Below are 27140 nucleotides of genomic sequence, written 5' to 3'. Positions count from 1 at the left end.
CCTGTGACCTTGCTGAAAGTATGTCAAACCTTTTGAAAAATAGGGATTTAAAAATCACGTAATTTCTCTGCAAATTTTGAGCTGTATTTGCAGTATGTTATAGCATTTTTAAGACCACAAAATCTAATTGTAAATAAATACAATATTGAAGTTGAAGTAGAGTTTGACTGCTGTTGCTGGGAGATGTTTGAAGATTATTAGGTTTTTTTAAAAGTATTTGTTCATGGATTGTGGGTATTGCTGCTAGATCAGCATTTGTTGACCATTCCTAAATGTATTTGAGAAAGTGATTGTGACCTGCCACCTTGAGTTGTAGGAATGCCCATAGTGCTAATGAAAGTTCCAACATTTTGACTCAGTTATGATGAAAGAAAAGCAGTACCATACCACTTCAGGACAGTGCGTGGCCTGGTGGGAATATTGCAGGAGCTGGTTGCATCCGTAGCCCTTGTTGTTTTAGGTGATAGGAGCAGTGGATTTGGAAGGTGCTGAAGTAGGATGTTTGCTGCAGCCCATCTTGTATTAGTGGAATGAATGAACATTGAAGCTGGTGGATGGAGTGCCAATCAAGCAGGATGGCTTTGTCCTGTCCTGTGGCAATTTTCTTGAGTGTTGTTGGAGATGCTGAATCCGTTTGGTTTGTTTTATCAGATTCAAGAAGGCAGAAGAACGAGATCCTCTGATAGCAGCGATGCAAATGTTTTTACCACGAATTCAGCAGCAAATTATACAGCTTCTGCCGGATGCATCCCATTGGTCAGTGCTGATACAGAAGCAGATCCTGAAAATCTTCTTTGCACTTGTTCAGGTATGAACAACACCCAGGATAGCAGAGATGCATTTCTTAATTATTGGGGCTGCCTTCTGCATCTTCATTTGTTCAGGCAATTTATTTTAGCATCTGAATGTTAGCCAGTTACCTTCGTACAGTTAGGCCAGAGGGAGAGAGTAGATCATGAATGGATTTACAATCTCTAGTAGTGTAGTCACTTTACCTTGACTGATAATCCAGTGAACAAATCAAGAATCTGAGTTCAATTTATCAAGAAATGCATAGCTGATATTAATAAATGTGGCCATGATTGTGTCTGATCTTGTTCCACATTTTCGGCGATTCATAAGGTAATCAGTTCACGAATGCAAGAGGGTTTTAATGGCCCCAGTTAAATAGCTGATCCAGCTGCCCTGTCGTGTCTTTATTAATAACGTCATATTCTTACTATTCGATGGCCATTCTGGTTTCCATACATCATACCCTTCACCACACACGTTGCTGATACTGGGATCTGAGGTGCAAGTTGGTTGTCACCCTTCCTACATTAGTGATTACACATGACAAAGGCGTTATTGATTGAAAGCATACTGGGTATCTTGGGGTCATGAAAGACTATATAAATCTTACCTCTCCTTTCACCATATGCAAAATTCCTAACTTTTTAGCATATTGGGCGTATTGATACTGTTCAGATGCCATGTTTAACTGAGTATTCTTGCCGTGTTTAACTGAGTATTCTTACTGTGTTTAGCATTGAGTATTGACAGGTTACTGAAGTGCAAAGACATGTTTACAGAAAGCCTGGTGTTGTTACATACTTCACTTTCCTCTGCAATCTTTCTCTGTCAAATCTTCTTTGGAAACTGCACATTCAAGCTGTTGAGGAACAGGGCACTTTGCTTTGCAGTTAGAATTTAGCCACTTCATGATGGGATACTATAATGGGAGCAGTTTTTCCATTGGATAACTAATTTTATGGAGTTTACTTTGTGGGTTCTGAAGAAATGGAACATCCTTTAGTTGCTATCTAACCATAATTGAACATAATATGCCAGGAGAAACTGAGGACTGCAGATGCTGGAGAGCAGAGCTGAAAATGTGTTGCTGGAAAAGCGTAGCAGGTCAGGCAGCATCCAAGGAGCAGGAGAATCGATGTTTCGGGCATGAGCCCTTCTTCATAATATGCCAGTCCAACACACAATCATGTACATCAAAAGCACAAGGTTTTTTGCTAGTCTGACAACCTCAGATGGATTGATCCTATTTTAGAACTCATTTCTAACCACTTTACACAAAACAAAAAGCTCTGTGACACCCGGTTTGGATTTTATCAGGACCACTCAGCTCTTGATGTCATTCCAGCCTTGGTTCAAACTGTCAAAAGAGCTAAATTCGAGAGGTGAGGTGAGAGTGACAGCCCATGACATCAAAGCTACATTTGCCAGCATGTAGCATCAAGGAGCCTGAGCAAAACTGGTATCGGTGGTGAATTCTGTGCTGGTTGGAGTCATATCTGTCACATATGAAAATGGTTGCAGTTGTGGGAGGTCAGTCATCTCAGTTTCAGGACAACTATGTAGGAATTCCTCTAGGTAGTGTTCTAGGCCCAAGCACTTCAGCTGTTTCATCTATGACTCCATCATAAACTCAAAAGTGGTGATGTTTGCCAATGATTGCACATAGTTCAGCACCATTTGCGACTCTTCAAATACTGAAGTAATCCATGTTTAAATGCTATGCTCCAACTGAACTAGATAAAACAAGCACCTGCTCAAGCCAGTCACTGTTCAAAGCAGCCCCTGCAGGAGTCTGCAGCAAAGTAAGTAGTTTTCACTAGTCGTGTTATTTTGCAGGCAGCCTTGTTAAAAATAATTTCCAATGTCCACCATGAACTTAGATTAGATTACTTACAGTGTGGAAACAGGCCCTTCGGCCCAACAAGTCCACACCAACCCTCCGAAGCACAACCCACCCAGACCAATTCCCCTACATTTACTCTTTCGCCTAACACTACGGACAATTTAGCATGGCCAATTCACCTAACCTGCACATTTTTGGACTGTGGGAGGAAACCGGAGCACCTGGAGGAAACCCACACAGACATGGGGAGAATGTGCAAACTCCACACAGTCAGTCGCCTGAGGCAGGAATTGAACCCGGGTCTCTGGTGCTGTGAGGAGCAGTGCTAACCACTGTGCCACCGTGCTGTCCACTAATTTCCAATGACTTTTTTTACACAAACCAATGCAAATATTTCCACAAAACCTGAAATAATTCTGTTTTCCACAGTCTTTCAAAACTTAGTCCTCCAAGCAATATTAAACATTCACACCTTGTTTCAAAGATGGTATATGTAATTAATTGTGTGAAGATTTTCAGGCTTCCACTTTCAGCAAAATTCGAAATCAGATTCAGCTGATCTTTCTGCAGTTTCTGGGTTTCTGTAGAGCAGTTGCAAGCATTGATGACTTCTTAGTGACTGCTAAGAGACTTGCACCCTGAGATGTATCAGACCTGCTCTAGTGGTCCATCCAAAATATAATTGAATGTTGCTTCTCCTTTGCTATGACAAGCTAGATTTGGGAAAATTGGCACAAGAGGAAAAGAGGGCATGAGGGGGAAAAATACGCTATGATCTATTACAAACTGGAATGTAGTGTCAGAAAAACAGCTTCATTAATAACCTTCAAAGAGAATTTGAACGCACACTTGAAAAGAGGGAAAATGGCAGGGCTTTTGGGGTAGAAGGATAATGTATATACAGTACTTGTTTCTTCCGCGAAGAATTTGTGTTGTCTTAAAGAACTGAATGGCTTCCTGTGTTCTATCTTTGCACCAATAGCTTCACCACTTCTTGAGCTGGCATTCCTCTGCCTGGAGCAATGATTCTGACAGGAGTTGAGTTGACCAGGAGTAGGGCTGCCCACTCCATACAGAAATGTTGGCGTTTCCAATATATTGAAGTGAATCAACATGCACCAATGCTGTGCTATTCATCATAACTGTATCCCTCTTGGCAAATGATAAAATTTGTATGCGTGTAATTATGAGGAAGACTCTCATTTATATTGAGCCTTTCACAACTTCAGACAGCACACAACAGATTAATGAAGCACTTTTAAATTTCAACCACTGTAGAAAAGTAGGAGTATTGAGATCACTCTGTTCATGACTTTGTGTCTGTTACTCAATTTTTTATGTATTTTATTAAATTCTTTATATTATATTAAATTTATTAATATTTTTATTTATTATGAATCAAAAACATAATTCCTAACACGTTCATTTAGCCACGGATGGCAGATAAGGTGTGGAATAATACTGAAGTGAGGTGCATAGGGATGTTCAGTACCCTGTGCCAATAGCAGAGGAGGCTTTTACTCCTTGGTGATGATTGTTATTAAAAAATCTTTGTATTCATGTAACTGTTACAACTGCAGCTGTAGGATAGTATACCATCACTGTAGTCCCACGATTCCATGGAACAAAACATAAAATAAAAATACTTTTTTTAATTACAAGGATCACCAATTAAAATTCTTACCTACTTAAACAACAAGATCTATCAACCAGGTTTCGTAATGAGCATAAATATTAGTTTATTATCGAAACAAAACTTATTTAATTACGGTGCAACAATTGGTTAACATAGACAGTGATATAGAAGTATAAGCACTTACCTGTTAAATAATTTCCACATGCAAAACACTTTCTTCTCAAAAAGGAAGGGAAATAAAATAAATTTTTCTGGAAAGATTGGCTCCCTGAAAATAAAAATACTTAGCCAATGGATTATTCTTATAAACAAAAGCACATAAAAAGCATAGAAGAGCCTGGAGTTTGTTGCTCTGATTTCTGACACATGTGGTCAGTTCACTAATCATGGATGGCTGTCTCTGGAGTCTTGCAGGCACAGTTTGCTCAGGAATTGTAAATTTGATGTTTCTTCAATCCCTGTTTCAAAAGAAGGAATAGATTCACCTTGAACTCAATAAGAGGGTTTTCCACTCAGAATTGAGAGAGATGAGCTAGACAACTTGTTGTTAGTAAGTTTTCCTCCCAATTCCGCTGATATTAGTAGACTTTTCTCTAACTCAATGTGTTCTCCAGAAGCTTCTCTCCAACTATTAAACAAGACAATCTCCATGTTACTTGCTGCTCAAAAACAGTCCCTGGAATTGTTTCCATTCTCCAAACTACTCACTATGCAAAAATATGATCTAGGATCTCTCTACAGAAAAGCAAGCAGTTTTTACCAGTCTTGTGATTTCATGCAAACAAGCATTTTTAAAAAAAAACTTGAGAGTCCATATTGAACTTGCAGTTATTTCTTTTAAAGGAACCACTCCAGGTATTTCCATAAAGCTTGAAATAAATAGGCAGTAAATGCTGGCCTAACCTTTATCCCATGAATAAATAAAAGTGAATCACTAAACAAGGTAAAAATGGAAGAGTTTCTCTTTTCTCCCATCCTCCATCATTGTTATGGTTCTGGTAATAAACTTACTCATTGTCTTAGGATTTTACATTGGGAGAGGTAAGAGGAAACAAACTCTTCTTCAGTTATTTTTCCCGGATATATTTACCCTCCATCATCATTAAGTTGTATCGCCCTACTGTTCATTAACTTTTGAGTCAGAGCATTTGGTAATCTTCATTGTTGTGTGTTTGACTGATCTTGAAACTCATCAGTTAAATATGAAGTAACTAAATGGAAAGGACTACATCTCTAATCAGAAATTTCTGACAGTTTGATTTAGTTTTTGGAGATTTGTTCAACTAACTTGTGTCTCTGGCTCCCTTTTGCTAGTACACACTACCACTGCAACTGGTAAATAAACAAACCATGACTCAATGGATGGAAATATTCCGAACAATCATTGACCGTGATGTTCCTTCTGTAAGTGCTTTTTGAAATGAAATGTTTACTTTGTTGTATTGAACGTCTAATTGGGTATGTGCTTATGTATTATGTGCCTCTTGCCCATTTCTATTGGGGTGTGTGTGTGTGCACATGCGTGCGTGCAGATGGAACAACAGTTATATTTATTGATTCTATGAAATAAGAGGGATTGAAAATACCAGATATTTTAGTCATACGGGAACTTCCTGTACTACTAAGACTAGCTTTGAACCTCAGTCTCTTAAGTAATGCATCAAGTTCCTGTCATTGTGCTCTGTCAAAAAAGGATGATTGTTCATTACAAATTACTTCGCCTTTGTTGATGTAGTTTAAATTCACTTAACACCAGGTTATAATCCAACACGCTGATTTGGAAGCATTAGCATTCAGAGCGCTCCTCCTTCATCAGGTAACTTTGTCTACCCCAGTCCAAAACCGGCTCCTGTACATTTTTGTTGATCTAAATCAGGGTGACCAACCTTCTGGACTAAAAAGGAGAAAGTGAGGAATGCAGGTTCTGGAGATCAGAGTCAAAAAGTGTGGTGCTGGAAAGGCACAGGCGGTCAGAAATGATGAAGAGCCTATGCTCGAAATGTCTACTCTCCTGCTCCTTGGATGCTGCTTGACTGGCTGTGCTTTTCCAGCACCACACTTTTTGACTTCTGGACTAAGAGGCCAGTAATGATGTGACCTTTAGCATATTCTATATTCAAAGATTTGCAAAAAGTCTGGATTATGCTCTCTTATTTTGGCTTTTCTTTCCTATCACATTTTTTTTTGTCCATTTGTCTGATTCTTCTTTCTCTCTATTTTTCTAATATGTTTGTACTAATGTTCTTTGTTTTGTATTCTCTCTCCCAATTGTTCCTTCTGTCCCATCTCTCTTGTTACTGCTTCACTATCTGTCTCTTATGATCGTTATTAGATCAATATAGTGTTTAAAGGAAGGAAATCCAAAACATCATCTAAGTATCTATATTTAGGTAGGGCTGCCATCACTGTAATGAAACAGACTACCCACAATAATCTAATCATGAGATACATCTGTTAATGAGTAAAAAGTTCGACCAGTGAAACAGATTTTAACATGATACAGAAACAGTTGATATCTCAAAATGTACGTGTTTTACTTGCTGAAAAAAACAGGAAGGCACAACTAATAGACAATGTAAAAGGGAAAGGAAATGTATTTAAAATGTAAAATTAAGCACACATATGGTGAATGGGAAATGTACAAAGAACAACAAAGAGTGACAACAGCAAATTCTCCGAGCTGCAAGCAGAGTGTGAAAGGAAACCGTCAAAGAATAAGAACCATCAAAATTAATTCTCTCTTTGCAGCTATTAGGAAAAAGGATAACTGGGAACAATGTGAATTCCTTGAAAATCATAGCGATGATATTGTCAATGAAAGCAAGAAAATCACAGACATGCTTAAGAATTATTCTGCATTAGTATAAACAATGGAAAAAGCGACGAGCACACCAACGTCACCAGGAAACAATAATGTTCAGTTCGGGGTTGGGACTGACTGAAATTAATACATGCCAAAAAACAATAATTAGCAGCATATTAGTACTAATAGAATCACAGGGATGTCTGAATGACCCCTGGGTGTGGTTGACCATGCTGTTGTATGAGCACCAGCTCCAGTTGGTCCACTCTGGGTTATGAGTGGATCCACCCAATGGTGGATCTGGTGGACTTGGCAAAAGTGAGGACAGAGGAGCCATGATCTCATAGCTCAAAAGCTGGCTGTTGTCGGATAGGGCATCTTCTAGAAAGAGCATTTCTGTTCCCATCAAACATAAGTAAGAAAAATGATTGGAAAACCATCTCATAGTTTTCTTTCCCCAAGTCAAAACAGGTCAGTTTATAAATAATTCTTGTCAACACGCCATTTGGCATGGATGTCTGAAATTACAGATGGTTCCAGACTGTACAACTGGCTTAAGCAGAGGTACAACAACCTATTGCTGTGGTGTGAAAATTTGGAATACCATGTTTGCCGACATGCCACTTGCCTTGGCACTTAGAAAATGAGGAATGGTACAAGAGGTAGTAAGAAAATCGCAAGTGTTCCAACAATAGTGTTCGCTTCGGCGGGTCGGTGTGGACTTGTTGGGTCGAAGGGCCTGTTTCCACACTGTAAGTAATCTAATCTAATCTAATCTAATCTAATCTAATAGCATCATAACTTCTTTTAATTTGGGAAACCATGACTTTAGTCGAGAGTGTGGTGCTAGAAAAGCACAGCAGATCAGGCAGCATCTGAGGAGCAGGAGAATCGATGTTTCAGGCATAAGCCCTTCATCAGGACTTTATTTTGGATAGTTACACATGTTACAATATTATTCTGCTGGTACTCTTAATTGTCCTAAGCCTCAGCATCTTCAGCTTTACTAATGACCTTCCCACTACCGTAGGCATGTTCACTAGTGATTGCACAATGTTCAGCACCATTTGCAACTGCTTAGATAGTGTAGCGGTACATGTCCAAATGCAACATGACCTGGTTCAGGCTGAAAAATGGCAACAGATATTTGCGCACCATGAATGCCAGGCAATTACCATATTCAAAAAGAAACAATCTCACCATTGCCCTTTAACATTCAGTGGCATGATCATCACTGAATAAAGCAACTCGTTAATTTGCAGCACATGCATAACCATCCGCTCTCTCCATCATTGTCACTCAGTACCTACAGTGTGTACCAGCTACAAGATGCATTGTAGAAATTCACCAAAGATCCTTAGCAACTTTGAAACCCATGACCACTTCCATTTAGAAGGACAAATGCAATGATACATGGGAACATTGCCAGCTGCAAGTTCCCCTCCAAGCCACTTACCATCCAGACTTGGAAACATATTACTGTTCCTTCAGTGCGGCTGGGTCAAAATCATGAAACTCTTTTCCTGATGGCATTGTGCTGTCTGCCAGGATGTGAATTGCAGCGGTTCAGTAAGCTGGTTCACCGCTGCCTTCTCAAAGGCAACTAGGGACAGGCAGTAAATGCTGGTCAAGCAAATGAATTTTAAAAAGTGACAGGATAGAACTAATAACAATGTGTACGCGTTGGTGTTTTGGCCTGAAACATTTTGCATATTGTTATGATGCTAACAAATGTTAATACTGTAAAAGTGGGGTCCCAGAGTGAAATGAGGCTTTTTGCAGTTGGTGAGAATGATGGTTAGTCACTGAACATATTCACACAAGTCTGCCAATTTTCTTTCATCAAAAGGCTTGTTTTTTACTGAAAGGGAAGCAAAACAAAACTCTATATTATAGTTTAGAAAGATCTTAACACAAGTGGCAGAACAAAGTTTTAACTTGCTTCCTAGCAATATCTGTTACAGATACTGAATCCCAATAAACTGTTGCTTCTATCTTAAGTCTTTAATATCTTATTACCAGACTCTTCAGTTTTGACGGCCTAGAGACTTCTTTCCAGTTCTGATGGCCTAAGTCCCTCTTCAGTTCTGATAGCTCAAAGTCTCCTGCAGGTGAGACTTGAGGTTTTACAAACCAAAATCCTTTTGCTAGGATGCACTTGTTTTCCTGAACCGAAACTTGATTCTGAACTGAACACAAAACAAATCTAGTGAACCCTGATTTCCTTGATAACAGTGCAGCATTACACTACTACCCTGAAGATGTAGTGATGGTGTAACACTTAGTTGAATATCCAGAAAAATTGAGAAATGTCATATCTTTGTGACTATTCATTTACATGAGCGAATGTGCAATATACTGTATGCGATGGAATAAAAGTAGTTGAATGCATTTTCAGCTGTTCCTTAACTTTACAGGAAACATTGCAGGTGGATGAAGATGACAGGCCTGAGCTGGTATGGTGGAAGTGTAAGAAGTGGGCTTTGCACTTGGTTACAAGACTCTTTGAAAGGTAGATCAAAAAAGTATCAGTCAATTCACTTGGTATCAATGAGCAATGCTTGCTAGAAGGTGATTTATGGAGAACTGGCAGAAGAAAGCAAGTCACATAACAGAGGCTCCAAAACGGCACACTAAAGATTCAGTTGAAGCAATACAACATGGCTGTTGACTGTTGAAAAAGTCATTGGCTTTAGCAGCTGACAAGCAGATATTGAAGGAAAGCTAACAGAGGAAGGGACTTGAATCATGAATTATAAAGTCAAGATGTAAGACGAAAGAATCAGCAGCACCAGAGAACATGGTTATCTGAGGCTTGTAGTCTTCAATATCCAATGCACATTGGCCTTTAAGTTATCAACTGTCATTAATAGTGTTCCACATTATTGGCATCATTGTTCTTGAATACTAGAGTCATCGTACTGCATGCAGATGTCCATCTACCCCTCTTTTCACTGCATGCAACAAATATGCCTGGCCACGTGCTGCACAAATTAATAACTTATTCCAGAAATTGGTAACTTTGAAAAGAAGCACTTCTTGTCATCTGTTATTTCTGTCCTTTCTTTGGTCTGGTAATGAAAAGGAGAAAGTGAGGACTGCAGATGCTGGAGATCAGAGCTTAAAAATGTGTTGCTGGAAAAGCGCAGCAGGTCAGGCAGCATCCAAGGAGAAGGAGAATCGACGTTTCCTTCTCCTTGGATGCTGCCTGACCTGCTGCGCTTTTCCAGCAACACATTTTTAAGCTCTGGTAATGAAAAAAAAACTCTAAATGCCCTCTGAAATGGCCTGTCAAGGAGCTCAGTTGTATCAACCGCTAGAATATCTCAAAACAGGAATGAAACTACAGCGGCGCCTTGTCGTCAAACTAGATACCAGAAACGATAAGGGCAAATTCAATGGTGTTAATCCTGTACAGTTTGCCTTAGGAATATCAGAGGCTTGTGCCAAAATTCGGAGAGTTGTCCCACAGACTAGTGAAGCTACAGCCTGACAGTGACATAGTAATATGTGGAATCTTACTTCATAGATAGTCTCTCAGAAAACACTATCATGACCTGTCTCACTGGCAGGATAGACCCAGCAGAGGTCACGGCACAATGGCATACAGTAAGTGGAGAATTGCCCTGGGGTCCTCAACATTGACTTCAGTCCCATGAACTGTCATTGCATCAGGTATAATGTAGGCAAAGAAACCTCCTGCTGATTACCAACTGATGAATCAGTACTGCAATAGCTTCCAAAATATAACCAGTTGTTACTAATGTGGTGAAAAAGGTGTCAAGTATTCAAAATAACTTGTGTTTCTAAAATGCATTAAACTTAGAAAACTATCTTGAGAAAGGAGGAGCAGAAGCTCAGTACACAATACCGAGGAGTAGTTCTCTTTTATATCGGGACAGATAGCGATCTATTACTTTAGTGTGTTTTTCTCCATGAAAAAACAGTTCATGGCTACCACCTTGTTACCAGAGAAACTGGTTGCTGTTAATATCTAGCATTCCAGTGATGAGAGCACTCTACCTCATTAATATGTTCAATTTGGGAAGAGTGAAACAGTGAAATTGAGTAAGATTTGCGAGAGAATGGTGATGAAAAGCGGTCATTCCCAATGTAGTGAGTTCCCACTCTCAAAGTGTTGCTGTAGCTAACAGCTAATCAGAGACAAAGTGATTCACGCAAATTGTTGGTGATTGAGAACGAGTCAGTTTGCTGTGACTCCCACTTGTGTCTTGTAGTATATGACCACAGATTGACTTGAGCAAAGGCCATACACAAGCCAGTTGATCAGAAAAGGTTTTTGGTGGAGGAATATTCCACAGAGAAAAAGAGAGCATTATGGAATTCATAACTCAGGGAAACATGAAGCACAATTCTAGTTCTGATCCAGAATTGATAGAAATTGGTGAAGATCTGACTAAAACAGAGATTGTCTCAAAGCCTGACACGTACTCTATTAGTCTCGAGATAAAAGGTTTAGGTTTTGCTGATTGAGTGCAACAGCACTTCTGTTAATTCCAAAGCAGCTTATTGCTGAAGTTGCATTGTTATTTCTGCTCCTTTATGAATGTATCTCATGAACTGAATAGCTTTATAGGGTACACTGATTTTTGTCTCATAAGTTAAACCAAAAGTTAAACATTTACATTTAGATTGCAACCTGTTTAAATTCATTTCTATTTTGTTATAATTTGACCATGACATTTTCTCATGCTTTTAAAAATCACTTTCTCTGCAGATATGGAAGTCCTGGGAATGTAACAAAAGAGTACAATGAGTTTTCAGAATTCTTTTTTAAAACATATGCTGTAGGTATTCAGCAGGTAAGAGCATTATGATTGTCTTGAAATGACCTTTTTGGGATGTTCAGTGACAACTATGTAAAATTGGTTCTGTGTCCATTTCTGAGTTATTTAATTGTTATCTGCTCTGTGTCTAAATTCCAAAATCGTGCCTCCAAAGTAACAGATTAGCTTTTGGAATACAATGGTTGTTACGTAATCTGCACCAGCAATCTCACGCCAAAAAGAGATAAATATCAGTTCAATTGTTTTAATGGTATTATTGGTTTTATTTGTGTAATAATTGTTGGCTAGAACATAGAGAGAACTCCTTACTTTGAAGATCGCACAGCAGGCTATTGTTTATTTCCACTGGAACAAAACACATGGGTCTCAGTTTAATGTTGCACGAAGGAACACAGTTCTGACAATGTAGTGCTCCTTCAGTACTGCGTTGATATGTCAGTTTACATTGTGTTCAGCTCTTAATAATGGAGTCACACCTCGTGACTCAATCATGAGCCAAAGTAATTCAAGTATTACAGTGAGTACTGGCTTTATTTACAAGGTCATAGGGGAATTTGTATGTTTTCTATTTCAGACATTCTGTCTACCTCAAATCATTACATTTCGCTATCTATCCCTCAGCTAACAGGAAAGATGAGAGAAGCTTAAACTTCAAGCCTGGCAAACTAGCAGTTTAGTGAAGACCTCATTGGTGCACAAAATCTTAAATGATATGCAGGTGAAATTATTTTTATCAGGAAGTGAGATAAAAGAATGACTGGAAATAAAGACAAGTTATGTTTTGATTATGTATCAGGAAAAGCTTGTATACTTATAGCAAATGTTTGGAATAAATAACTAATCTGGCAAACAACATGCTTAATTTATAATTGGAAGCATGAGATGTAGAAAATATTTGAAGCAATGTTCTCGAATCCAGTAAAAGCTTAGCTGCAGTTTAATGCAATCAGTTATCCATCTGAAAATCAATGTAATCAAAAAGAAAAACTGCTTTAGACCACAGTCATTTCCTCCTGATTTTGAATTGTATTTGGGGAAGTTATCAGCCCAATTAATTTGCAGTGTGTCCATTTTCCAGGGGTCTGGGCTGCAACATGTAGGGTGACAGATACAAGAGATGAAACAGCATGCAGTCTATGACTGTTGGTTGAATGTTCATCGCTAGGTTGTGCAATTCATTCTGTTTTCTTTATCCTACTTTTCTGCTCTCTGAGGCTGTTACTGTAGATTACCTTTCACTGGGATGCCAAGTTGAACACTTTTGTCCATATTTCGGCTTTATAATTGAGTGCTGGAAGTGTCACCCATATAGAGTTTATTGGTTCTCCATTATGTCATCTCCTTCAGCTGAAAATGTGTTCAAGGGCTTTACTTACATATGTTGAGCAGTTCCTCCAAGATTTGGCACAGTTTTTCCCTTCTCTTCATGTCCCACCCCGATAAATCAGATTTAGTGAGTTTGAGCTAGGCACTGACCTAAATGTCTGCCTATTTCTCTTTTTTTTTCAAGTTATAGGTACAGGGGATATGTCTATCCCTGGTTGATACCATAAATACCACTTAAAGGAAAGCTAGTTAAGGACATGAGAGAGAAAGTGTATACAGATATAGTGATGGGTCGGAGAAGGCTCATGTGGAGCATAAAGATTGACAGAGAGCTTATGAGACAAATGATTAGTTTGCGTACTCGAAATTCGAGATAATAACATCACTGTTAATTCTCATTGATTGAATCCAATTGTTATGGAATTAATTTGTTTCCAGTGAAGAAAACAAGTTATGAATTTTTTTGACACTGCAGAATTGTGGCAGGAGCAGCTTTTTTTTAAACCTCACTAGAATCTCAGATTTCAAATTTAAAAACCAGCCCATATAATAAGCTTAAAACTCAGCATTCACCCAAACACGATTTTCTAGTTAAAGTGAAAACAAGACATCTAAGTTGGCCTGCCCTATGTCTAGTTAGATGGTGTGCTTCATTGGCGATGTTCTCTTGTCCCAGGTGTTACTCAAGCTGATCGATCAGTACCGACAGAAACAGTATGTTGCACCTCGTGTACTGCAGCAAGTCCTTAATTACCTGAACCAAGGTGTCAACCACTCTCTCACATGGAAACAAATGAAGCCACACATTCAGGTAAGCAACATCTGTGCCTTGTATATCTGTGCTTGCTGCTAATTTTGTTACGTTTGTACGTTGTTAACTTGCTGGCAAAGGATGAGACTCCAGTTATTGAAAATCTGGTTCTTTGCTGTTGGGATGTTTCTCTAAAATTTAGACTTTTTTTCTCCATTGGCCTAGGTGCACTTGGGCTTGTTATAGTTTCATGTCTTCCGCTAAAACAACTTGGAGTTTATTTAACACTTTTTTAAAATGCAGTAATGGAGTGTCATCCGACAAAATTGGACATTGAACAATACAAAATATTAGGGCAGGCAGCAAAAAAAAGCTTTATGTTTTAAAGGAGTGGAAGAGGTGGAAAGGTTTTATGGAAGGGATTCCAGAAGGTAGGGCCTAGACAGAACCCCCATTTAACATCAACTGATGCAAATCAGACTGGAAATTGAGTTAAGTAGCCTTTTCATGTATTTGAACTTCTCTTTGAACTACAAATAAGCTATGCATGCTACTTGTCTTTTATGTAATCCTCTTTGTAATATAACCTTTACATGTCAGAAAATTAATAAGGGGAATCGTGTGAATGTGGTGCTTAAACTGAATTCACCAAACTCATAGATTGTACTGGCTAGTTTTAGACACTTTTATTCAACCAGTTCAAGCATGTGACATACCTTTGCAGCAGATTTGACTTAAACCCAGACCTTCTGGTCCAGAGGTAAGGATGCTACCACATACTGGTTATTTCTGGTTTGTTGACCTGACAAACTTCACTGTTCATCAGTTTTTAATATACCAGATATTGTTGAAAGGTCACGCAGAAAATCCTTCACAAAGTTAAACTTTTATTTGCAAACAAAAGCTGTGACAATCAGAAAATGGCTTCCCAACTGCCCCCAATTCTTGGGGCCACGACTGTTTATACTTTTCTAGTTCCTGTGCTTATGTGGTGTCATTAGCATAGCCAATCATACTAGCTTGCTTTGTCCTTCCAACTAATCATCTTCTGCCACGCTGGTCAGCTACTTTATACTTAACCTATCACATTACACCACCAGCGTCTCTAGCGTTAGCTCCTGTATCACTCACCTATCACAGTGTTGCTACCATTGTCTTCAGCATGAGCTCATTTATTGCTTATCTGTTACATGATCCTATGCATGCATTGCTCCATTATGTTAACTATATAACTGCCAAATTAACTTCCATATATTCCATAATATTAAACTACTAGTATACTCAGCTGCTTATTTTCTCTCTACAGGGCCTAGTGCCTTGTAGACCATAAGGTAAAGGAGACGAATTATGCCATTTGGCCCATAGAGTCTGCTTCTTCATTCAATCTTGGCTGAAAGGTTTCTCAACCCCATTTTCCTACTTTTTCCCCATAACCTGTGATCCCCTTACTAATCAAGAATCTCTGGCATAACAGCACTCAATGACTTGGCCTCCACAGCCTTGTGCAGCAATGACTTCTACAGATTCACCATGCTCTGGTTGAAGAAATTCCTCCTCATCTCAGTTGTAAGAGGCTGTACCCTCTAGTTGTGGTCTCCCAAGTGGAAACATCTTCTCCACAACCACACTATCCAGCCTATCAAGTTTTCTGTAAAATTTGATAAGATCCCCCTCATCTTTTGAAACTCTATCTAGTACAGACCCAGATCCTCAAGTGCTCCTCAAATGCTTCGCCTTTCATTCCTGGGATCATTGTTGTGAACATGTCTGTGAACATCCTAATTGGTCAGGAGGCAGTTAAGAGGCAACCACATTGCTGTGGGTTTGGAGTCACATGTAGACCAGATCAAGTGAGGGTGGCAGATTTCTTTCCTTAAAGGATGTTAGTGAGTCAGATTTTTCATGGAATCATAGAATCCCTACAGTGTGGAAACAGGCTATTTTGACCCAACAAGTCCTCGCCAACCCTCCGAAGAGTAACGCAACCAGACCAATTCCCCTACACTATTGCTGTATATTTACCCCTGACTAATGCACCTAACCTACACATCCCTGAACACTATGGGCAATGTAGCGTGGCCAGTTCACCTAACCTGCACGTCTTTGGATTGTGGGAGGTAACCAGAACATGCGGAGAAAACCCATGCAGACACAAGGAGAACGTGTAACTCTACACAGAAAACTGCCTGAGGCTGGAATCGAACCCAAGTCCCTGGTGCTGTGAGGCAGCAGTGCTAACCACTGAGCCACTGTGCTGTCCAACTTTTCGGGCAATCAACAATGGTTACATAGTCATTAGTAAATTCTTAATTGCCGATTTTTTTGTTGTTGTTGGATTCAAATTCCAGAATTCAAATATGGGTTTTCAGAACATTAGCTGAGTTTCTGGATTAATAGTCTGGTGAAAATAGCACTAAGCCACTGCCTTTTCCATGCACTTCTAATGGTCCGCAATCTCATCCTAAATGATAGATGCTCATATCTTAGCAATGTCTGAGGTCAGGCTAACTGCTTATAATTTCCCATCTTCTGCCTCCCAGCCAGGGAGTGCTGTCAGTCATCCTGAATTCTTCCTGGTAGCTTCTTGCAGGAATAATGTTGTTTCCAGGCAGGAAATTGGACTTAAATCATAGATATTAATTAGATTGATTTGTTGTTTGTCTGTGATCAACTAAAGTTACATTCTTAATCGTAGCTTGTTACTTTTTGTTTAAATTATAATCTTGATGTCTAGGATCTATTATTTGTAAAGTCTGGTTTGGAATAATTGACCAATTTTGAGGTTTTGATTTCACTGTGTCATGAACTCAGTGATTGTGAGGCTGCTTTATTTAGCTTGCTATCCCTGTATCACAACAGCTGGGATTTACAGTTTATGACCAGACTACAGACTCCACTGTGCAGCTCCTTTGAATGATAAACTAGGACTGTCTTGGTGTTGACACAATCGGTGTGGAGATGGAAAGGAAGGAAGCTTTAATACTTGGAAAGGTTAAGTGGGAACTAGTAATGTACTTGATAGGAAAGGGGAGAAAGTGAGGTCTGCAGATGCTGGAGATCAAATTTGAAACTTTATTGCTGGGACAGCACAGCAGGTCAGGCAGCATCCAGGGAACAGGAGATTCGACGTTTCGGGCACAGGCCGAAGAAGGGCCTGTGCCCGAAACGTCAAATCTCCTGTTCCCTGGATGCTGCCTGACCTTGATAGGAAAGGGGTTGAGCTTGAGTGAACCCAGAGGATCAGAGGTTAGGCAGAGTGAGCAAAATGCTTGGGAGAAAGATTGATGAGAGGATTAATGGAATCCTTTGGTTATTCCATTGCATCACAAGAATGCCGTGAATCAGTCCAGTGATTTGCTTGGACCTTGATATTTCTTTATAAGCACGTTTAATTGTTCCATTCTCAATGCATTGTTATTCTAAAGTTACAAACCTTTTATGACACTTGTTTACAGCATGAGAATGATCATTTATGATGCTCGCAGTATAGGACAGAAATAAAGCACTGCTTTACGCTTGTGTGTGTGTGTGTTCTTCAATCTATTCCCTAATTTAATTTTATTTGTCTACTTATAGTTGCAGACTATTTTCTGCTGGATAATTTTGGATTAAGGAATTTTGAAAAATAAATACAAACTTCTGAAGCTGTTGCTTTTTTCTCCATCTTTCTCACATTCTTGCTACCAACGTATCAATATCATTTGCACTCCTCCCTCCCCCCCACCAAACCCCACCCATCCTCCCCTGCCCAAACCCCTTATTGATACAGAGCATTTCTGAAGAAGTAGCTTTCCCGTTGATGTGTTACAAAGATGAAGATGAGGAGCTCTGGCAGGAGGATCCATATGAATACATTCGGATGAAATTTGGTGAGGTCCACAAAAATATCCCTGGATTTGATTGTGCTATCAATTTTCTTCTATATTTCTAAAAACAGAGAGAACCAGACAGTGATTTCTGTTTCCTCTCTATTGTCTCAGCCAAAAGAAAGTTTTATTTAATTGTGAAGTTAAGATAATTAAAATAGTTTCTGCATTTATACAAATGATTTGGATGTGAGCATAAGAGATATAGTTAGTAAGTTTGCAGATAACACCAAAATTGGAGGTGTTGTGGACAGCGAAGAAGGTTACCTCAGATTACAAGGATCTTGATCAGATGGGCCAATGGGCTGAGAAGTGGCAAACGGAGCTTAATTTAGATAAATGCGAGGTGCTGCATTTTGGGAAAGCAAATCTAAGCAGGACTTATACACTAAATGGTAAGGTCCTATGGAGTGTTGCTGAACAAAGAGACCTTGGAGTGCAGGTTCGTAGCTTTTTGAAAGTTGAGTCACAGGTAAATAGGATAGTGAAGAAGGCATTTAGTATGCTTTCCTTTATTGGTCAGAGTATTAAGAACAGGAGTTGAGAGGTCGTTTTGCGACTGCACAGGACATTGGTAAGGCCACTGGTGGAATATTGCATGCAATTCTGGTCTCCTTCCTATCGGAAACATGTTGTGAAACTTTGAAGGGTTCAGGAAATAGTTACAAGCATGTTGCCAGGGTTGAATGATTCGAGCTATCGGGAGAGGTTGAATAGGCTAGGACTGTTTTCCCTGGAGAGTCGGAGGCTGAGGGGTGACCTTATAGAGGTTTATGAAATCTTGAGGGGCATGGATAGGATAAACAGACAAAGTCTTTTCCCTGGGGTGGGGGAGTTCAGAACTAGAGGGCATAGGTTTAGGGTGAGAGGGGAAAGATATAAAAGAGACCTACGGGACAAACCTTTTCATGCAGTGGGTGGTACGGGTATGGAATGAGCTGCCAGTAGAAGTGGTGGAGGCTGGTATAATTGCAACATTTAAAAGGCATTTGGATGGGTATATGAATAGGAAGGGTTTGGAGGCATATGGGCTGGATGCTGGCAGATGGGACTAGATTGGGTTGGGATATCTGGTTGGCATGGACAAGTTGGTCCGAAGGGTCTGTTTCCGATGCTGTATATCTCTATGACTTTATGACTCTATATATCATTTCTTGGGCAGTACAATGGTAGTTGTTTGTTAGTGTATGTGAAAACTGCAGTTGCGTTTATTCGTAGATTGTTTAAATATTTTTCAGATGTATTCGAGGACCATGTCTCTCCAACCATTGCAGCCCAGAACTTTCTCTACACTGCTGCAAAGAAAAGAAAGGAGGTGAGGCACCACTTCTGTGTCAAGTGAGATTGAATTCTGCAACTATTAAAATGTAATGACCTTGAGCTGCAGCTTGAAGCTTTCAGCATCATTCTGATTCGTGAAACAACACTGTTTAGCTCTTGAGGTCTGGAAAGTTATACTTGACTTCAGGCTATTTTATGTAAGTTAGTGCTATTGCTGCAGTGGATGGACCTCCAGGTTGTCAAGGCCGGAAACCGCACTGTTATTCAAGTCCTTTACAACATCCATTGATTGGCGGCTGAGATAATTGGTAGTAATGTCATAAATACCAATTTCCCAAAAGGTATTAAGTTGCAAGAGGAGCCTCACAGCAAGAAGATGCTTTTCACAGTTTTGGCATCATTAACAGCTGAGTGGCACAAATTTGAGGAGAATCACAACTTGTGGGGTTTTCTCCAATTTGATAATAATGAGCACTGTTGATGTATAATCAGAATGATGTGACTGCAGCAATATCTGACTTACCTTTCTTTTAAAAAAAATCAGTTGAGTCTTGACTTCACGATATTGGTGAGATGGTTGGAGGTGAGGAGAGAATTAGTACAGCAAAATGTGTTTATTCAGCGAACTCTTCAATTTAAGCAATGTACCACTGAAAACTGTCTATTTTGTTAGCAAAGAGAATCTTTAAGCAGACCCTTCAAGAATTATAAACATAACTCATGGCCAAAAGTACAGCAAAGCTTCCTGATATACGTGTGATGATTTCTCCAGTAAAGTACAGTGAGTGGAGAAATGTTACACAGAAATGTGTATTCAAAATCAATCCCAGAGTTGATGGAGAAATCATCCCATCATCTTCATTCTGTCTGGGACTTGTGTCACAATAGACAAAATTCTAAGAACTTGTTAAAATAATTTATCAATGCATCAAAACCTTTGTGATGAGTTGTTTCATCAACTTGCTGTGCCTTAAAATTTTATTTATGATCCTATGTCCTGGGATCTGTTGCATATGGAGTGGAGGCCAAGTGCTTCCCATGTAAAAGAGAGCCACTTCTGGAGCAGACTTACCTGTCACCATGTCACCATGCAAGTGGGCACAGAGAGGAATGGTAGAACCTTGAGGGCAGGCTACCCATCAGTTTGCTTTGCCAAATTTGCTGGTTTTGGACTGTTGAAGGAAATTCTTCTGTGAGGAGAACCGGGATTGCACCTTCTGAAGCAAGTATCAAGCATTTGCATGCTGCTGACTAGGAAATTTTGTGTAAGGCTTATAGAGCAACTGCACCAGACTGGATATCATAGCTATTACAGAAACATGGCTGAAGAAAGAGATGCTATCAGAAAGGATAGAAGGGGAGGCAAGAGAGGAGGGAACTGGTGTTTTTGATTAGGGAAGCATACTTAGGGTATATCTGGGGGGTCGTCCAGTGCAGCTTCAGAAGTATAGGGGTGATCATTTTGATGGAACTGATACTACAGGCCTCCAGTAGTCAGCAGAAAGCTGAGGAGCAAATATGTAGGGAGATCGCAAATAGCTGTAAGAATAATCGCGTTATAATAGGGGATTTTAACTTTGCACACACAGACTGGGACTGCCGTGCTTTTCCTGGCTTGGATAGGGAGGACTCTGTTAAGTGTATTCAAGAAAACTTTCTCAATCAATATATAGATGGCCCTACTAGAGAAGGGGCAAACTTGACCTAATTGTGGGAAATAAGGCAGGACAAATGGGGGGTGCACTTTGGGCCCATAATTCTATTAGTTTTAAAAATAGTTATGGAAAAGAACAGTTCTGGTCCACAAGTTGAAGTGCTAAATTGGGGCAAGGCCAATTTGATGGTATGAGAGAAGAAATTTCAAAAGTTGCTTGGGGGAGGCTGTTTTCAGGCAAAGGGACATCTGGCAAGTGGAAGGCTTTCAAAAGCAAGATACCTAGAGTTCAGCGACAACATGTTCCTTTTAGTGTGAGGGACAAAGCTGGCAGGAATGGGGAACACTCCTAGAGATGTTGAGGCTCTGGTCAAGAAAAAGAAGGGGGCACATGTCATGCATAGACAGCCGGGAACAAGTGAATCCCTTGAGGAGTACAGGGGGTTTAGGAGTATACTTAGGGGGGGAAATCAGGGCAAAAGGGGACATGAGATAACTTTGGCAGATATGTTCAAGGAAAATCTCAAGAGATTTTATTAGTGTATTAAGGGCAAAAAAGCAACCAGGGAAAGAAGATCAATAAGGCTGTTTTTCTGTGGAACCAAAGGAGATGGATGAGATCCTAAATGAATACTTTGTGTCAGCATTTATTGTGGGGAATTAAATAGAGATGATTTGAAAAGAGTCCACATTACAGAGGAGGAGGTGCTGGATGTGTTAAAACGCATGAAGATAGATAAATCCCCAGAACCTGATCTGGGAAATAAGGCAGGGCAGGTGACTGAGGTGTCAGTGGCGGAGCACTTTGGGGCCAGCGACCATAATTCTATTAGATTTAAAATAGTGATGGAAAAGGATAGACCAGATCTAAAAGTTGAAGTTCTAAATTGGAGAAAGGCCAATTTTGACGGTATTAGGCAAGAACTTTCAAAAGCTGACTGGGGGCAGATGTTTGCTGGTAAAAGGACGGCTGGAAAATGGGAAGTGAGATAACAAGAATCCAGAGAAAGTATATTCCTGTTAGGGTGAAAAGAAAGGCTGGTAGGTATAGGGAATGCTGCATGACTAAAGAAATTGAGGGTTTGGTTAAGAAAAAGAAGGAAGCATATGTCAGGTATAGACAGGATAGATCAAGTGAATCCTTAGAAGAGTATAAAGGCATAGGAGTATACTTAAGAGGGAAATCAGGAGGGCAAAAAGGGGACATGAGATAGCTTTGGCAAATAGAATTAAGGAAAATGCAAAGAATTTTTACAAATACACTAAGGACAAAAGGGTAACTAGGGAGAGAATAGGGTGCCTCAAAGATCAGCAAGGCGGCCTTTATGTGGAACTGCTGAAAATGGGGGAGATACTAAACGAGTATTTTGCATCAGTATTTACTGTGGAAAAGGATATGGAAGATACAGAAAGTAGCGAAATAGATGGTGACATCTTGCAAAATGTCCATATTACAGAGGAGGAAGTGCTGGATGTCTTGAAACGCATATAGGTGGATATAATCCCAGGACCTGATCAGGTATACCGTGGAACTCTGTGGGAAGCTAGAGAAGTGATTGCTGGGCCCCTTGCTGAGATATTTGTATCTATCAATAGTCACAGGTGAGGTGTGGAAGACTGGAGGTTGGCTAACGTGGTGCCACTGTTTAAGAAAGATGGTAAGGACAAGCCAGGGAACTATAGACCGGTGAGCCTGACATCAGTGGTCGGCAAGTTGTTGGAGGGAATCCTGAAGGTCAGGATGTGCATGTATTTGGAAAGGCAAGGACTGATTAGGGATAGTGAACATGGCTTTGTGCATGGGAAATCATGTCTCACAAACTCGATTGAGTTTTTTGAAGAAGTAACAAAGAGGATTGATGAGGGCAGAGTGGTAGATGTGATTTATATGGACTTCAGTAAGGCGTTCGACAAGGTTTCCAATGGGAGACTGGTTAGCAAGTTTAAATCAAGGGAGAACCAGCCATTTGGATACAGAACTGGCTCAAAGGTAGAAGACAGAGGATGGTGGTGGAGGGTTGTTTTTCAGATTGGAGGCCTGTGACCAGTGGAGTGCTACAAGGATTGGTGCTGGGTCCTCTACTTTTCGTCATTTAGATAAATGATTTGGATGCGAGCATAAGAGGTAAAGTTAGTAAGTTTGCAAAATTGGAGGTGTACTGGACAGCGAAGAAGGTTACCTCAGATTACAACAGGGTCTTGATCAGATGGGCCAATGGGCTGAGAAGTGGCAGATGGAGTTTAATTCAGATAAATGCGAGGTGCTGCATTTTGGGAAAGCAAAACTTAGCAGGACTTATACACTTAATGGTAAGGTCCTAGAGAGTGTTGCTGAACAAAGAGACCTTGGAGTGCAAGTTCATAGCTCCGAGTAAGTGGAGTCGCAGGTAGATAGGATAGTGAAGAAGGCGTTTGGTATGCTTTCGTTTATTGGTCAGAGTATTGAGTACAGGAGTTGGGAGGTCATGTTGTGGCTGTACAGGACATTGATTAGGCCACAGTTGGAATATTGTATGCAGTTCTGGTTTCCTTCCTATTGGAAAGATATTGTGAAACTTGAAAGGGTTCAGGGAAGAGTTACAAGCATGTTGCCAGGGTTGGAGGATTTGAGCTATCGGGTGAGGTTAAATAGGCTGGGGCTGTTTTCCCTGGAGAGTGGGAGGCTGAGGGGTGACCTTACAGAGGTTTATGAAATCATGGAGGGCATGGATAGGATAAATAGACAAAGTCTTTTACCTAGGGTCAGGGAGTCCAGAACTAGAGGGCATAGGTTTAGAGTGAGAGGGGAAAGATATAAAAGAGACCTAAGGGGCAACGTTTTCACGCAGAGGGTGGTACATGTATGGAATGAGCTGCCAGAGGAAGTGGTGGAAGCTGGTACAATTGCAACATTTAAAAGGCATCTGGATGGGTGTATGAATAGGAACGGTTTGGAGAGATATGGACTGGGTGCAGGCAGGTGGGACTAGATTGGGTTGGGATATCTGGTCAGCATATCTGGACCAAAGGGTCTATTTCTGTTCTGTACATCTCTCTGACTCTCTAAGTATATCCCAGGACATCGTGGGAAGCTCGGGCCCCTAACCAAGATATTTGTATCATTGATAGCCACGGGTGAGGTGCTGGAAAACTGGAGGTTGGATAATGTTGTGCCATTATTTAAGAAAGGCTACAAGGAAAAGCCAGGGAACAACAGACTGGTGAGCCTGACGTCACTGGTGGGTAAGTTGTTGGAGGAATCTGAGAGACAGGATCTAATGCATTACGGACTAATTACAGGCAGTCAGTATGGCTTTGTGAGTGGGAAATTGTGTTTCACTAACTTGAATGAGTTTCTGAAGAGGTGACCAAGAAGATGAATGAAGGTAGAGCAGTAGATATTGTCTACATCGATATTTGCTAGGCCTTCAACAAGTTTCTGCATAGTAGGCTGGTTAGTAAAATTGGAGCACATAGAATTCAGGGAAAGCTAACCTATTGGATATAAAATTGGCTTGACAGTAGGAAGCAGAGAGTGATGGTAGAGTTGTTTCGACTGGAGGCCTGTGACCAGCAGTGTGCCACAAGGATCAGTGCTGGGTCCACTATTTTTAGTCATTTATATAAGCTATTTTTTGGATGAGAATGTAGGAGACTTGGTTAGTAAGTTTGCGGATGACACCAAAATTAGTGGTATAGTGGTGCAGGTAATAGTTCCTTGAAAGTGGCATCACAGGTAGACAGGATGGTGAAGAAGGCATGCTTGCCTTCATTAGTCAGAGCATTGAGTACAAGAGTTCACACGTCATGTATTGGCTGTACAAGACGTTGGTAAGGCCACATTTGAAGTACTGCATACAATTCTGGTTGCCCTGCTTTGGAAGGATGTTATTAAACTGGAAAGGGTGTAAAATGATTTACAGGGATGTCACCGAGACTGGAAGATTTGAGTTATAAGGATAGGCCTGGACTTTCCTGGGGTTTATAAAATCATGAGGGCATTAATCAAGGTCTTTTCCCTAGGGTAGGGGAGGCCAAAAGTAGAGGGAATATCTTTAAGGTGAGAGGGAAGAAATTTAAAAGGGACTTGAGGTACCCTTTTTCATAGAGGGTGTGCATATATGAAATGAGCTGCCAGAGGAAGTGGTGGAGGTGAAGACATTTACAAGATTCAAAGGCATTTGGACAGGTACATGGTTATGAAACATTTTGAGGGAAATGGGCCAAATGGGACTAGACGGAGTGGGCTAAAGGGTTTATCTCCGTGCTGTAAGACTCTGACCAGATCCTAAAGCCTGATGCAAATTTCAAGTTTAATACCCAATTATTTCCTAATGTAGATCCCTCTATAAATTAGTTGAAAACAGTAAACATTAACTGTATTGCTAACTTTCTTTTGAAAATCATTCATCCTAATTCCATGTTTTGTCCCTTTTAACTGCCTTGACTTTTGTAGGTTTTGCCAAAGATGATGAGCTTTTGTTACCAGATCTTGACAGACCCGAGTGGCGATCCTCGAAAGAAGGATGGAGCACTGCATGTAATCGGTTCTCTGGCAGACATTCTGCTGAAAGTAGGTGGATAAATAAAGATGTTTGTGTCAAGCTCGCCTTGACAGTTGAGATTAGATTAGATTCTCTACAGTGTGGAAACAGGCCCTTTGTCCCAACCAACCCTCCGAAGAGTAACCCACCCAGACCCATTTCCCTCTGACTAATGCACCTAACACTACGGGCAATTTAGAATGGCCAATTCACCTGACCTGCACATCTTTGGACCATGGGTGGAAACCAGAGCACCCGGAGGAAGCCCACGCAGACACGGGGAGAATGTACAAACTCCACACAGACAGTCACCCGAGGCTGGAATTAAACCTGGGGCCCTGGTGCTGTGAGGCAGCAGTGCTAACCACTGAGCCACCGTTTAGCCAGTGGAAAGCTGAGCTGAAGGAATCAGAAGCTTTTACACTTGAAGTGTAGTCTGTGCTGTTAGCTGATCTTTGCTGGAAAATACTTGGGCTCCGTAGGTGGCAAGAAAAAGAGAAATCCAGCACTTTACAGGGATCTGGGGACTGGGACTAATGGATAACTCTTTCCAAGAGTTGACAAAGGCACAATAGGCTGAATATCCACCATTTGATTTGCAAGATTTTAATGATGTCTACAGAGCAGACATGTTTGCATCTTGAACAGATGGGATTGGTCTTTGCTGCTCTTGTCTCTGAAAATAGTTTGATGGCACTCATTGTCTAGGTTCATGCAAGTGAATTCGTCATTCTGCCGAGGCTTCCCTCACAAAAGCAAGCATTTTCATACAAGAAAGGGAGAAAGGAACAACTCGATAATCTGTTTCTAAATGTTGACAGTACTGTCTCTGACCTAGAATCTAAATGTGTAGTATCAAGAAATGCCAGACACATCCAGCATTTATCTCAACCACGATGATTGTACTGAACATTCTATGAGTTTAACAATTCTCATGGCCCACAATGGAAAACATGTATTATTTCATCTGTACAGTTTTGTATTTATGAAAGAGCAAAACTATTTTGGACAAGTAAATGTATATGTAATATCCTGTCACTAAAGGTTGTCAGTGCATCTTGACAAAACAATAAAGACATCTTGAATTCTGAAAGGATACTGCATCCCTTAGTACAAATTCTACTTTGACCTTACCTGCATTTTCTACATTTCAAACATAATATTTGAACATGATAAGCATCAAGCAGCAAAGACTGAGAACAACACTGTTCGAAATAAAAACAGCTCCTACACTCTTGCCTGCAGTTTTATGCCAGCCTCAAATTTGGTTGAGCACTTCCTTCTACACACATTTCTCACAAAAGATATTCTGTTTCTACCATGCTCATGTATATTGGAGTTAACTTTACCATGTGGGATCATATTCAAGCCAACAAAGGCTTCCAGGCCCTCAATTGAGTTGATTTTGAGCCCACGTCACAGATGTTTGAGGTCAAAGAACCTTAATGAAATTCAAGTTATTCAGAATCTGGGAAAGTTCTCCACAGACGAAAATCAGTCTTAGCGTGAAGACAAAAAGTTGTGGAAAACTAATCAGCTCCAGAGCATCCACAAAGTCTCAGACACCAAAACAGTCTGTGCCTTTGTGCAGCAAGATTTGAACAACATTTGAGGTTTAATAATAAGTTACAAGTAACCCTTGAATTACAGTAGTACTAGGTTTTGATCAACTCAAGACCAGAATGTCTAAACTGCTTTTGCTGATTTGCCATGGAATTCCTGTTACTGAACCCCCCCAACAGCAGCATCCTGAGATTTGCCATTGATGAGGAGTTTAACTGAACAGCCATATAAATACAATGGTGACAAAAGCAGGTCAGAGGCTGGAAATTCTGCAAATTGCCTCATGACCTTCCA

The 27140-nt window shown here is 40.2% G+C and overlaps 1 protein-coding gene across 1 annotated transcript in view; it reads left to right on the top strand.

The window, feature by feature from the left end:
• ipo8 (importin 8) overlaps positions 1–27140 on the top strand; it is a 113049-nt gene that overhangs the window by 48449 nt on the left and 37460 nt on the right. The window contains exons 5-12 of the mRNA XM_043709009.2: positions 652–808; positions 5586–5675; positions 9492–9586; positions 11813–11897; positions 13885–14019; positions 17729–17828; positions 19064–19140; positions 25196–25312. Of these exons, the coding sequence (XP_043564944.1) occupies positions 652–808; positions 5586–5675; positions 9492–9586; positions 11813–11897; positions 13885–14019; positions 17729–17828; positions 19064–19140; positions 25196–25312 (856 nt within the window). The remainder of the gene's footprint in view (positions 1–651; positions 809–5585; positions 5676–9491; positions 9587–11812; positions 11898–13884; positions 14020–17728; positions 17829–19063; positions 19141–25195; positions 25313–27140) is intronic.

Source organism: Chiloscyllium plagiosum, unplaced genomic scaffold (assembly GCF_037043375.1).
Source record: "Chiloscyllium plagiosum isolate Xiang-an unplaced genomic scaffold, Cpla_swu_hap1 HiC_scaffold_19, whole genome shotgun sequence".
NCBI classification, from domain to species: Eukaryota; Metazoa; Chordata; class Chondrichthyes; order Orectolobiformes; family Hemiscylliidae; genus Chiloscyllium; species Chiloscyllium plagiosum.
The sequence above is the reverse complement of the archived record's forward strand: the minus strand, read 5'-3'. Positions and strand labels throughout refer to the sequence as shown.